Source organism: Aythya marila (genome assembly GCF_965140915.1).
Source record: "Aythya marila genome assembly, chromosome: Z".
Taxonomy (NCBI): domain Eukaryota; kingdom Metazoa; phylum Chordata; class Aves; order Anseriformes; family Anatidae; genus Aythya; species Aythya marila.
Window position 1 is genome coordinate 36,685,873 of NC_139080.1, and position 14,205 is coordinate 36,700,077.

Below are 14,205 nucleotides of genomic sequence, written 5' to 3' on the forward strand. Positions count from 1 at the left end.
TCTTGCGGCCGTTCCCCCCCCCCCCCCTTCCCCCTCACCCCTCTCCCCTTCCCTCCCCGCCTCCCGTTGTGCCCTGATCCCCTCAGAGAGGCGAGGCGGGCGCCAGGCTGCGCAGTTCAGTCTTTTATTTCAAGGCATTTCCGTGACTTGGAAGTTCTCGCAGCAGCCCGCCCGGCGGCCGCGGGCTCGGCCGGATCCCCAGAGAGGCGCGCAGCCAGCGCTGCCCGCCGCGTGCCCACCGCCCCCGCCGCCACAGGGAGCGCGCCGGCTCCTCGCCAAAAGAAAAAAAATACTAAAATAAAAAAAAAATCGCGAAAAAATACCTCTGCCTGCAGTTCCCTCTCTTGGCCGTCATCACAGTTTTTTTAAAAAGTTATTTTTCTATTGTCCAAACCTGTTGCTGTCTCTTCCCTTTTCCCTCGCTCTTCCCAGTGTCTCCCCTTCCATTTGCAGCCGCCGTCCTTCCTTCTGGAAAACTCTCCTTGCCAAGCGTTCACCCTCCGCTAGTCTCGGGTCCCATAACCAACAGTAGTAGGATGACCAAAATTTTTTGCACGCAGAAGGCATGTAGAGAGAAAGGGCATCCTTTTGTGCATAAAGCACCCTCAGATAAAGCACCCGAAGGGACCCTGCTCTAATCGCTGTAGGCACAGTGCCTAAAAAAAATAAAAATAAATAAATAAAACTGAGACGGCCAAAGCCTCCTGTCCTTTCCAGCAGCAAAGAGGTAGATGCAGAGGAGCTTTCCATGTAGACTCGGAAGGGGACACTTGGTGGGCAAATCCTCATCAACTCCTTTTGTTGGCAGCCCTTTATGCAAAGCACTGGCGTGTTCTCTTGGCTGTTGCCAACAGGAGAACAAGCAGCTATACAAATATTTAACAAAGATCAGATCAGCTGGATGCACTGGCTAGGCTATACCTGGTTTACAGAGCAGGAGTTGTGACACACAAGCTAATGAATCAACCTAGCATCTAATCCTCAGGGGGTAATAATCAGTTTTGATGCAGCTAAGTGAAACAGCACTGATTAAAAAAAGTCCAAAGCTAGATAGGATCAGCTTCAAAAAGGAGAAATATAGGTTAAACGTGGCAAAAATACATTGTATCAAAAAGACGTTTTTCTGCTTTTCTTCATTCAACTCTTTGCCCTGTGGTGTATGGGCCATTTGTGCGTGAAAAGTCTTGTTGATCTTCATCCAAATCCAAAATGTCTGGGATATCATCTGACTCTGAAGACAGGTCTGTAATAGTGAAATCTGGTACCTGTATAGGAACAAAATTTCAGTCAATTCAAAAGTAAAACTAAATAAATTTGTTCAGTATTCCTGACTGAAGTCAGGAGATAAAAATGCTCTAGATTTCTCTAGAAATCAGACCCAAAATACTGAATAGAGAGTGAAATATATTCAGTCCTGCATTAAACATAAATATAGCATTAAGACCAAATATTATCCAAGACGTAAACCAGTTGCTCAGCAGAAAGGATTTTGTAGTAGAGGTGGAACAGAGCTAAACTCACTGAGTGCATTTAGTAAAAACAACGACTAGAAAAATAAGAATTGAAGATTTTAAACTTGTTTTGCACTTCTTCCTTCCTTGGGATCAATGGGTTATGCAAAGGAGAAGCCTAGAGAAACTTGATACAGATTGCTTTGTACCGCTCTGCCTGCCTACCACATCAAACCTTTCCTGAGGACACAAATACCCGGAACTGCAAAAATACACTGACCTCTATTTCAACTGCATATATTGTATTCTGTATTTTAAGCAGCTACTGGGTTTCAGGAACAGTTAGACATTAGTGGACACATGGATGTTACACACTTCTAAAAACCTTGGCTAAGACACTTATAAGCTTAAGTCCCATTAGCAGGACTTAGACTACTATGTCTCTTCTGAAAAATGAGATAGATTTAGGCAATTTACTCATAACCAGAAGTTTTCTACCCCAAGTGAAAAATTCATATATGTACAGTTTAATTCGTGGTTAGGTTTAACATAGGTAATATGAATACTTGAAGCCAGACAGGATCAGCGCATGCTTGCTCACGGGACATTGGTTCTGTATGTCTGAAGAAGCAGTGGCTTGAAGAGGCTTCTAGGCATTTAGAATCACAGAATCTAGGAATGGTTTGGGTTGGAAGGGACCTTAAAGATCATCTGATTCCAGCCCCTCTGCCATGGGCAAGGACACCTTCCACAAGTTTTTAAACTTGTTTTGCCTTTCTTCTTTCCTTGGGATTAATAGGTTATACAAAGGAACCTGCCTAGAGATAAGGCTGCCCAAAGCCCCATCCAACCTGCCCTTGCACACATCTACAGATTCTCTGGGCAGCCTGTTCCAGTGCCTCGCCACCAGTACTGGCTGGAGAAGCACTTTTAATTCATTCTGTAACTAGAAAACACCTTGCTTATGATCAATTTTTAGGAAAAGCATTGGAAAGAGAAGTCTATGCTTTGCCTTCCCTGAAGACATGCCAGAAGAACAGAGAACACACCAAAGGAGAAAGACTACTACTGCAGCTATCAGGTTGTAGGCAGCACTGAAGCACTGAACGTGAATTACTCAGTTCCTTAGAGAGTAGTTGACTGTAGAACACCAGGTACTTATTAAAATATTAATTAAAACTGGGCTTTGGAAGAATTTAAGCAGCATGCCACGTATCAGGCAATTGTATGAATACAATGAAATGCCTACACCACTTTGAGAGCCTAACCTTGCTCAAAATTAAATCAGTTAAGTATTCTCCTAAAATTCAGAAGACACCGGGAACATGGGAAACACATTCTTCGACTAGCAAGAATCGTCTTGCATCTTTCAGTTTATTGCATTTACCTAAATCTCTAATTACTGTACTTAGAAAAACAATATATTTTGTCAGTACCAGCAGATGACCCCATACCTCATATCATCATACAAATAGAGATACATAACAAGTCTAAGGCAAAGTAGCTCTTGTGGAATTTGGAGTTTGTTTGCAAATTCACTTAAAAATGTGCCCAAACAGATAGTTTAACCAACTGGTTTATCCCCAGCACGAATACAGGGGAGAGAAAGAGTTGAGAGCAGCTCTGAGGATAGGGATTTGGGGGTGTCAGTGGATGGAAAAACTCCAAATAAGCTGGCAACATACTCTTGCAGCACAGAAAGTCAACTGCATCCTGGGCTGCATCAGAAGCCTAGCCAGCAGGTTGGGGGGGTGACTCTCCCTCTCTGCTCTCGTGAGACTCCAACTGGAATCCTGCATTCAACACTGGGGCCCCCAGCACAGGAAGGACAGGGACCTGTTAAATCAGATCCTGAGGAGGGACACAAGGATGACCAAAGGGCTAGAGCACTGCTGCTACAAAGACAGGCTGAGGGAGTTGGGGTTGTTCAGCCTGAAGAAGAGAGGTTCAGGGGAGATCTTACAGGGAGCTTCCAGTGCGTAAAGGAGGCCTACAGGAAAGCTGGGGTGGGGGCTCTTTGTCAGGGAGTAGAGCGATAGCACAAGGGGGAATGGCTTTAAACTAAAAGAGAGTAAATTTAGATATATAGAGGGAAACCTTAGCTCAGAGGGTGGCGAGGCACTGGAGCAGGTTTCCCAGAGAAGCTGTGGGTGCCCCATCCCTGGAGGTGTTCAAGGCCAGGCTGGATGGGGCTTTGGGCAACCTGGTCTGGTGGGTGGTGTCCCTGCCCATGGCAGGGAGGTTGGTTTTCAGTGTTCCAACTCAACTCTGTGATTCTATGATTCTGTACTTAGACTGAGCAGGGTACATGACTGCACTCAGTAACTGTGCCTGACCAGTGGTAATTTTCGCTACGTTGTAAGTATGGGGTCACCTCTATTACAGAAATCCACATCTCACCTATTGATAATAGGTGAATCAACCTTTCCAGTTCAAGTTTGCGCTTTCTACCTCCTTAGTGCACACATAAAGGAGTCAACTACTTACTAACATACCAGTGGTATGTTCATAGCCATTAAATAATTTTAAATTGGAGTGTAACTGTGCATCAGAGTGAAACAGTGTTGGTATCAGTATCATTTATCTCAGTTTTGAGCATATTACATTGTGTTAAAAGCACACTGCCATCTGCACCAGTCTAAGTAAATCAATGCAAAGCCTCCACTGTTATGGGCTTGCTTAGATAAAGGACTACAATTAACACAAAGGTGATACAGAAATGAAACTCATTTAGTAGTTGCTAGGAAGTTGAAAGAAAGCCAGAAGACAGTTCTTGCAAGAATAGGGTTAGATATGACCCTTCTTTGTACTTTTCCTATGTAAGATACAGTTAGATCTTCCTAAATGAAATAGCATAAAACTTGCAGAACTCGTGTTGATAACACAAGACATAGTTCAGCATTTTTGCTGTCCAAATGTTAATATCAACACTAACTTAAAGCTCATCTGCTCACCCACTTTTTCTTGCTGTATTTTTAGAGCTGAACCGTGAGCAATTTGATATTATTCTTGTTTTGCACTTTCTGAAGAAGCACTTTAGTCAGACCATATATTATGCAAAAAAATCATTTTTTTCCCCACTCATAGTACAAAACATAGTACAGTCAGCAGAACATCAGCTAGCTTCAAGATTTTCCTATCATGCAAATAATGAACAGATTACACTTAAAAAAATAAATAAATAAAATGAGGTTCCCTTTTCTCTTTTTAACCAGCTGGCTTGGAGAAGTTTTTTGTTGTGGTTCTTTTGGTTGTTTTAGCCAAAACGCTATTTATTTTTAAAACAGAAAAGATTTACAAGTTGTTCTGAAATCCTTTTGCCTGTTTCTTTTCACTTAGCTTACCTTACTAGCTACATAGCACTACCGTAAGTTATACAGTTTAGAAAAGATTCTAGGGAAGGAAGTCATCATCTTACTAAGTGGGAGAGATTTCAAAAGCTTTTTGCCTTTAAAGAAAGTTTGGTTTGAGGCAAACTAAAGAACTCCAGCCCTTATACAAATCATGTAGTTTTGGCTTTACTAATATGTATACTGCTATAAATATATTTGTGAAGCTTTATTTCATCTCCCATCATTTTCAATGCATCTAGTCTCATTTCACCGGGTTTCATTTTCTGAGAATGAAACAAGAAGCTTCATAGCTCTGAAAAACACTTCAGGGTAGTGCTTAGTCTTTTTTTTTTTTTTTTTAAGGCAAGCAAGTTTATGTTGTGTAACTGTTTGTCCCTGTAATTTTACCTTTTTCCTTATAATTGCGTATATCAATCTATGAGCAGGCTCTGCTCAGTTTATATTTTAGGTTTTCTTCATTTGATGTGAGATTTTTCAGTAGTTATTAGAATGCACATCAGCTTCAGTTCCGAGGTTTTGGAAGATGTTCAAGACATCCATGCCTCCAGTGAGCAGTTTAACTGGCATTCTACCTGTGCTAGAAAAAGTTACCACGTTTTGTCCGAAGTCCCTTAATTGCAATTAAGACCAGAGACATGCTGTACTAGATTACCAGCAAGATACCCATGCCATAAAAGCTACAGTTCAGTTCCAACACCCTTCCAACACTGTCCTCATTAAGATGATCCAATAATCTTAATGCAAGGACTTGTACTTGGTACAATAAACCAAGAACATACTAATTCACCATAATTTAGCCTTCTCTTCTTCCAAGAAAGGGCTCCCCATTCCACTGGGAGTCAGAAACTTCATATTCTGTTTACTTGGTTTCCATGTGGGGGAAAAAATCACAATACAAAAATGCAGGTTTTTTTTTTTTTTTTTAGGTTATTAGCAGAAACCTGTAAACACAACCAAGCGTTGTTCTAGTTGTGGCCACCAGTTGTAGCTCATCTCTAAAAGGCCAGAGTAACTTACAGAGTTACCCAGTTACTTAGTGTTTTGATTTACACTGTTTAGCAAGTTCTTTGAAACTTAGACCAACATTGCTAAATTAAATGATTGCAATGCACAGTTACCTAGGGTATGTGTCAAGAATACAACTTACCTGGACAGTAATAAACCAAGAAAGCTTTTTTCCAAGTAACAGTAATTCTCATCAAGGGAAGGGAGTCGTAAGAGTTACTAGGGAACAACTCCACCCAAGTAGATGAGTGTTAATTCACATTAGTCACTCAAGTTCAAAAGAGGGTATATAAAGTAAAAAAGATTAAAGCTTGCGTTGACAGTTGAAGAGTACACACTCTTAGCAAGTGTACTTGCTAAAGTACAAAGCAGGTAGCTGGGACTCTCATACAAACATCTACTAGATGGGGAAGACTTTTTTTCTATACCCTTTTTCCCCCCTCAGTGTAAGGCCATCCACCAGTTCACAGTCTGCACAAGTAACAGTAAGCACAAAAAAGCAACAGTAAAGCAAAGACTGAATGGAAGGGAAGATGGAAACACTGCAGCAATGTTAACTATACACAAATAGATTTAGATTTTCAATGTGTCTACTTCATTTGCATTGCAAGCTTGCTTTCTCTTGGACCCAGATTAAAGGAGCCACAGAACAGCAAGTTACATGTTCTACACAACATACATGGAGACAGACTTGGGCTGCTGAAACATTTATTACTAAGGTACAAAATTATTACAAAACATTGGCTACAAAAAGCATGAAACAGCAGGCACCTGAGTACAAACAGCATGAATCTTGTCTTTATACTGTCAAAAATATACTTTGATAATGATTTGGTCAGGTTACTGTGTAATACAATAGTAAGTTTACATCATTAGTATTAGCACTGTCACAGCATTCAACTCAGCTGACTCAGTCAGAAACCCCACTATCAGCTTTGGAATTTTGCCCTCGCAGAATCCTCATGAATCATGTAACAGTTCAGTTTGAGACAGCCATTACAAAATAATCAAATGCATGATCTGCAGCATGTACAGAATTCAGGCGTACCTCGCTAGAATGCAAGGCTTTTAAAGGCATTTCATAGCATGTAAGGCTTTTATATTAGTCTGGTAGAGACTGAGCAGCAGATCCAATGCTTTCAGCTGTGATAAGAATCATTTAAGAATAAGGATATTACTACCACTAATAAGCATAGTGAGGTTTCTTAACTGTACAAACAAGGCATCTTGACAACTGTAAGCTGCCAATATTTAGGCACTTCTGTTTGGTTTAGAGAGTCTTTACTACTCAGGACAATACAACGCATTTGTAGGAGAGTGTCCTCTCTAAATCACTTTCTCCCCCACAAGTTTTTTCCCTAAAGCTTTTTGACAGCTACAGTTGTTAGTCACTTGTTTGGTCAGTCTGCAGAGTACATGAATGCTATGCAGTTTACTCAATAGGGTGTTCAAGCTGTTTGTCTTCCTGGCTGGAATTTTTCTCCCCTTCACCTTTGCTCTCAGCATGCTGAATGCCAGGCAGTTGTGGGTAAAAGGGACCTACCAGCCAGTTGAGCGGCGTGTTGTTAACAAGATAATCCATCACATCATCCAGAGACTCTTTCATTTTCTTCAGTTGTCCTTTGCTAGTAGCAAGAAAGCTGTCTGATAGTTCTTGAAAAGAGGATGCTGACCGGAAGCTCTGGTAGACATCACTTGCCATTGACCCAACACTGCAAACCTGGTCCTGCACATTCTGTGGCAGACCCTGCAGGCTTGAGACCAGTGTGAGGCAGGTGGTCTGAAGCTGCTGAGTGAGGCTCTGTGCAATTGCTAGAGTTCTTGACTCTATGTGCTGGAAACAAAAACATAATAATCATCTGTCAGTAACTTTTTGTGACTAGCAGTTTTCTGTTATTTAAGAGATAAGGAAGCAAAGTGAAAAGTGGTGGAAGTAAGATACAGCAGGTAACATACCAAGGATTAAGCATAGTCACAGACAACTTCAAAGTACTTGATTTCTCCAATGTTCAAATACTTTGGAACAGAAGCATTGCTAGCATCTACCCAGCAACAGATAAGGAAGCTCTTGTATCAACTCCGGATAACAAGTTAAAGCAGACTAGTATTCTAGTGGATGAACCACTCTTCAAAGCTATATAAGACTCGGTGTGTCTGTTCCTCAGGCTGCTTTATGCTGGGGAATTGCTATCTCATGTGGCCAAAATGAAAATAAGTGAATCCTAGCTGGTACCTAGATATGGTTAATATCCCAACAAGTTCACAGAATGAGGATTCTCTTGAAAGGAGAATAACTCGTTAGTTTTTGCAGAAAGTAGGCTCATTTAAGAGTTAGGATGTCCTCTGCTTTTCATAAGAGGAACTAGCAGCTGCTTGAGCTTCATCATTTAGCTTCTACTTTTGTAGAGAAGCATTCTGTGCTGTTAGGATGCTGTGCACTTTGGGGACTGTTAGCCAGTGTTACCTTGACAGTATGCAATCCATTTATTTTCAGTTTACATGTACATTTATTTACCTCAGCACTATGCGATTCATCACCATCATTTTGACCTGTATATTTCTTCCATTCTACCCAGGATTGATACAGTTTTTCCTGAGCATTAAGAAGTTTCTGATTGGCACTATTCATGTTCTTTCTGGCATACTCGATCTGAAATACAGCCAAACAAGGAAGTAAAGTAAGAGTCCAAGCAGTTCTACTAGGGCTATCCTAAAATACCAGCTTTGTAATTTTTTTTTTTTAAACACTTAAATTTCAAACAAAACGCTTCGGAGAACATCAGGATATGCTCTTTCTCCACAGGAAAAGCTAGCAGCAGTTCCATGATACTATGTAGTCTACCCCTCTACACCACAACTACTTCATCCTCCCCCACTGAACTCATATACATGGCATTGTGAGTATATTAAAGATCATAACTATTTATGTACAGTTTGTGCTGTACATGAAGGTACATAGTTAGGATCAGATGACTGAAGCACTCAGGAATGTTCAGAGATACCCACAGCAAGAAGAGCAAGCCCATGAAGAATCCTACTTTTTGTTAATATCAAGACTGAAGTAAAGCACTGAAGTGTTTCCAAATTGCAAGACACTTTCTTCAATGAATAGATGTGTCAGAACTGAACCTTTACAACATGAACACCTTTTAAATATTACTTATATTTATGCAGTGCTTAAAATTACAAGTAACTGGTGGTCTGTTTTACAGATCAGCTTAATTTAGGACTTCTCCTGACTGGTGGAGAAAAGCTCCGTTGGGAATTACTTTATATTTTGAAAATGAATTTATTCACAGCTATCTGATTTTTCACTACTTGTTCTCTACCTTTGAAAACTATACCAACATTTGTTTCTTATACCCAAAGTGAGACCTTGAACTTACCAGATTAACCGTGTGGTGGAGCTGAGAAATTGTTTCCTGGCTTTTCTGCTTAGCATCTCTAACTTTGTTTAAGGCTTGCTGGTAGGCACGTGCACGGACCTTTGAAGACAGGGATCCTAGCCGAACATAGTAGCTTGGCTTTTGAACTCCAACTTCAAAACCTTCAACTTTTGCAGCCTCTTTTTCTAGAACAGTGGAAAGGGAGCAGATTGACCAGTGGAACAAAACTTAAGATGTCTGACTATTTCATTTGCTTCATAATAACTGAATATTTGATTCCCTTAGTAGTCCTTTAACAGCACGTTTGGTTGACAGGCACACATGTAATCCTTACTTAGGTTCATTCTGCTTGCCTGTCAAGAAAACATTATTACAACCAGGAAGGCCAAAGACAGTTTGGGAAGCATGTGCCCCCTCCCCACTATAAGGTAATAAATAGATGACTGCTTGTTTCTCCAATACATGTATACCATTAAAATTAAACCTGAATTGTTCTTACCTAGTTCTGCTTCAGTGAGTGGGAGATACTGGTCTACAAGGGTCTCTGATTTAGTGAGAGCGCTGTCCATTCCACTGCTCACCATCTGCACCACACGACTTCCCAAGACAGTGTTAATGCCACCATTAACAACAGACTTGGTCATTTCCACACTGTCTTGCATGGCTTCTTTAGTCTTGCCCACAACTCCAGTGATTGTGTGAGCAACAGTTTCCTTGGCACCAGTCACAGTGGTTGTTACAGCTTCTCTGGCTCCAACAACTACATCCTTAGCATTGGCAACAACCTAACAACAAAAATAGGTTGATTCACTAAAAACATTTGATAAAAGGAGCTACATAATCCAGGAAACAGAATTACATCAAGGTTCATACAAGTCTTATCCAGGAAGAGCTTGCACTGAAAGCATATGGACAAAACAAAGATATGATTGTCATGCAGCCTTCAGCTCAAAACTCTTCAGTGAATGTAAATCAGTTTGTTTTACAATGAGCAAGAAAAAGTTTTTACAGGATGCCTACCAGTGAACAGCAGCTACATATATATCAAGTAGCAGGCTAATGTAAAAAAAAAAAAAAAAAAAATGGTTCAGTGACCTCCCAAAAGCAAACGATTCTACAGAAATGCACTCCATCTCCTCACTGCATCTAAGCTGTGAAACAAGTGCGGCTTATAGGAACTCCCCGCACTGCATTTTTTGTATCAACAGCAAAGAGACAGGTATAAAGATCTTCTGGTCAGCATATGCACACAGAAAAGATTTACCTTGTCAGTGGGTTGATTCAGTATAGGCAGTCTCTCTTCAATTTTGTCCAGACCCATACATGCATAGTTGTTGGCAACTACAACTATGAAAGAAATTACAATAATTGATTTTAGGTTTTGTTTTGCCTTAGTATAAATAACTCCAATTGTTACTTGTTTTTGAAATGGAGCTCACACAGTAGCACATTTAAAGTAGCTTCTCCCTCCTTTTCAGGGGGATTTGAGGCAGCAAAGCCCCACAAGAAGGTTGGTCTACAGTGCCTTAAGCAAGCTCACTTGCAGGCAGAGAAAGTCTGTTCATATACCTTACAAGCAGCTGTTTTAACAGGTTGAAACATCTGGCCTACTGCCAGTTGAAGCAACTAAGGCTCCTGGTTACAGTAGCCTTGTGACACAGTTGCCAAATACAACCACAAGTTACTCTGTGAGAGAAAGTACAAAGCACTTGGAAGTAGGTGAAAGGTAAGAAAGGTGTTGCACAAGCAACTACACAATCACCTTGCAAATCAAGAGGAGCCAGTCAGTTCAGTATTATGAAAGCTGGAATCAGCTTTGGATTCCACCACTCCCTCAAGTCATACCTATCTGTAATAAGTTACTCAACAAGCAAGGCTTGTTGAGATGGTTGTCAGCTATCTGAAATAGCACTCCAGACCAGCATGACTGTGCTCAACTGTAAGCACATGTTGATATATAAAGCAATCAGTTCAATTAAAGGTATCAGCAACTCCATCTTTGCCTTACTTTGTGGTTCCAGTTTCTGGATGATAGGCATAGCACTTGTCATGGCTACTGAAGTAATTGTCTTCACTCCTTTCTCTGCTATCTCACATACTGACTTCAGATAGGGATGGTTATCCTTTGTGGTAACGTAGGCTGTCGACACCATATCATAGGTGGAGCTCACCAAAGGAAGGTTTGCTACCCTTGATACAATGTTCTGTTTAAAGAGAAAGAGGTTGATTGACTATTTTTCTGAACTATACATTAAAAGCCCTACTGGGCTATCTTAAACATACCTGTTGTGGATCAATTGTTGCTAATGCCATTTTTTCAGGTCTTCAGTCTTACACAGCCTATGAAGGAAGCATGTCAGAGTTAGGACATCCTCATATCTACTTCATTTAAACACCAGGCTTTCAAACCAACTATTGCTTTATGATCAATCCCACCAGATCAAGGGGATTAAGGATGCTTGTTCTTGCATGTAGGAGATCCATGTGAAGTACAGCAGTTCACTACAGAATTACAACTTAAGTCATGTATTTTTTCTAGGAGAAATATATATACTTGGTCTCAACTGTTGAGCCGGGGTGAAGGAAACCTACCCAGCTGTTCTTAAGCTAAGTTTTTTTTTTGTTTTGTTTTTTTGTTTGTTTGTTTTTTGTTTTTTTTTAAACCAACTCTAACCTCTCATTTAGGATGTCTAAAGGACAGACAAAGACTCCGACACCAGTATCTTTAATCAAATTAACATAAGGGAGTCAAGTTTGAAATGTGGTTAGTTGTTGTTGTCCAAATGTTGTGGGCACAGTGTGGGACTGAGATGAAATACTCATTTCAATAACCTCAGATTAATTCTCACCCAAGGTGCTCCACTAAAAACAATAGGCTCATTATCTCTGCTGACATATCTGATGCCCACACAGGGTTTCCACTGCTCCGTTACTCAAGAGTTAGAATTCCTGTAGCATGCACAGTCAGTGAACTTCCCCACAACAGGAAATAACTTTCCTTTGTGCTAATTTAGGAATTACTACTAAGCCCACATTGAAACAGGCTGGGGAGAGCAGTTGTTCAGCAAGCCTGTGCTACGCAATTATCTTCCAACGTGCACTCCCATGGAGAAAACAGTAATAGTTCTCCCCATATAAACCCTATAAAAGGGAGAGGGGAAGGAGATGCTGCAGGAGAACGCAGACGTTAATACCCAGAAGTGCGTTGTCATTCTGTGAGCACACAGAAGCCAAACAAGATCTGCCAGCACTTCTTGCTTCAACAGCTCCACAGGGCACTTAAGCTGCCGCAGAGCCTGCCCACAGGAGAGCAGAGAGCCTTGCAGACAGCAGTCCCTGAGAGGACAGCGGTCCTGAAGGCTTTGCTGCTAGGTGCGCCAGAAAGCCCGACAGCAGCTTTACACATGTGACAGCACCAGAGCAGGAAGCCTTAACTTTCTGCTTCGCGTCCGGTGAAAACCTCCCCTCGTTGCACCAGGGGGCAGCGACCACAAACACAGCGGGGCCCGGGAGGGCAGCGGAGGGGCCCCGCTCACACCCACCCCGCGCCCTGCCGCCGGCCGGCAGGAGGAGGGGCCGCGTCCACAGGGATTACCCGCGGCTGCCAGCGCGTCCCAAAGGGCCCGGCCGCAGACCAGCCCCGAGGGGCAGCCAGCGCTGTGAGGGCGCCTCTCGGGGACCCCGTGCAGGAGGCGGGCGAGTGGCGGGGCCGCGCGGTACTCACCGGGGCTGGGGGGCGAGGAGGAGGAGGATGAGGAAGATGAGGAGGAGACGCTGCTGCCGCCCGACCGCTCCCGCGCCGCCTGCGCCGCGCACTGAGGCGGCCGCCCCGCGTCCCGCGACTTTATAGGCAGCGGCCGCCGACGTCTCGCGAGAGCTCCGCGCGCGTCACGGCCGCTCCGCGTTGTGGGGCGGGCTGGAAGGAGGGAGGGGAGGGGAGGGGAGGGGGGGGGTACGGGGGGAGGGGAGGGGGGGGGGAGGGAATTAGTTCGTAAAACAAAACCGGAAAAATAAGACTGTGGAGAAAGTTTGTTACAGGGAACTCGTGTTCAACTTTTCTGTCAGAAACCCAGATCCCGGTAGCGTTAATTAAGGTGGGGAATGACAAGGAGCCAGCGTATCTGTCACCGCAGCACGCCGAGGCTCCTGGCTGCCCCCTCAGTGCGCCCCACGCCACAGCCGCCCGTGTAAATGCTGTGCCAGCTTCCACTGCTCCGCACACACACACCTCCTCCTCCGATGATCAGTGTGCCAGGACAGCAAATTCCTCTAACACAGGGCAGTACAGTGAAAAGTATCGTTAGCTGCCCAGGATGGGGATAGAAGGCTTCTTGCAAAAGCTTGGTAGAAAAGTACAAAAAACCGTCGCTCCCTCTTATCTGTTATTCCCTTCATAAAATACCATCATAATAAAAAGTAATACCATTCCTATCATAAAATACCCCGTGTCTACTGCTAGAGAGATTCTGACCCTTGCTCCCACAGGACACAATCTTCCTAATACAAAAGGGTAGATTTAGATTAGATATGAGGAGGAAATTCTTCACTGTGAGGCTCAGTGAGGCCCTGGCACAGGGCTGCCCCATCCCTGGAGGTGCTCAAGGCCAGGCTGGATGGGGCTTTGGGCAGCCTGGTCTGGTGGGAGGTGTCCCTGCACATGGCAGGGGGGTGGAATTGGATGATCTTTAAGGTCCCTTCCAACCCAAACCACTCTATGATTCTGTGATTCCTGGGCTTTGGGAGAGAGCATATGTTTGTTTCTGTTCTGTTTGTTTGTTTGGTTTTTCAACTTGTTCAAAAAAGACCTTCCCAGAATGGTGTTGTTTTTTTTTTTCTGCAGAGTAAAATCAGTTCACTCTTCTTGTTTCGCAGCAGAACAGATCAGAAAACTATCTGGAACAAAATAGGGATTTTCACTTCGCTGAAGTGCTCTATCATGCCTCTGTTAGGACCCATACCAAACAGTTCACAGGCACAGGCACTCCGCATTTTCTCCTTGTTATCGGAGAC

The 14,205-nt window shown here is 42.8% G+C and overlaps 1 protein-coding gene across 1 annotated transcript; it reads right to left on the reverse strand.

The window, feature by feature from the left end:
* Nucleotides 1-108: 108 nt before the first annotated feature.
* PLIN2 (perilipin 2) lies at nt 109-13,009 on the reverse strand. Its single transcript, XM_082783675.1, has 9 exons — nt 12,920-13,009; nt 11,479-11,535; nt 11,204-11,399; nt 10,460-10,542; nt 9,695-9,980; nt 9,196-9,380; nt 8,325-8,459; nt 7,353-7,643; nt 109-1,265 (listed from the first exon to the last, which is right to left on the reverse strand). The coding sequence occupies exons 2-9, from the start codon at nt 11,506-11,508 to the stop codon at nt 1,134-1,136; spliced, it is 1,338 nt and encodes a 445-aa protein (XP_082639801.1). The 5' UTR covers nt 11,509-11,535; nt 12,920-13,009; the 3' UTR covers nt 109-1,133.
* Between the last annotated feature and the right edge of the window lie 1,196 nt (nt 13,010-14,205).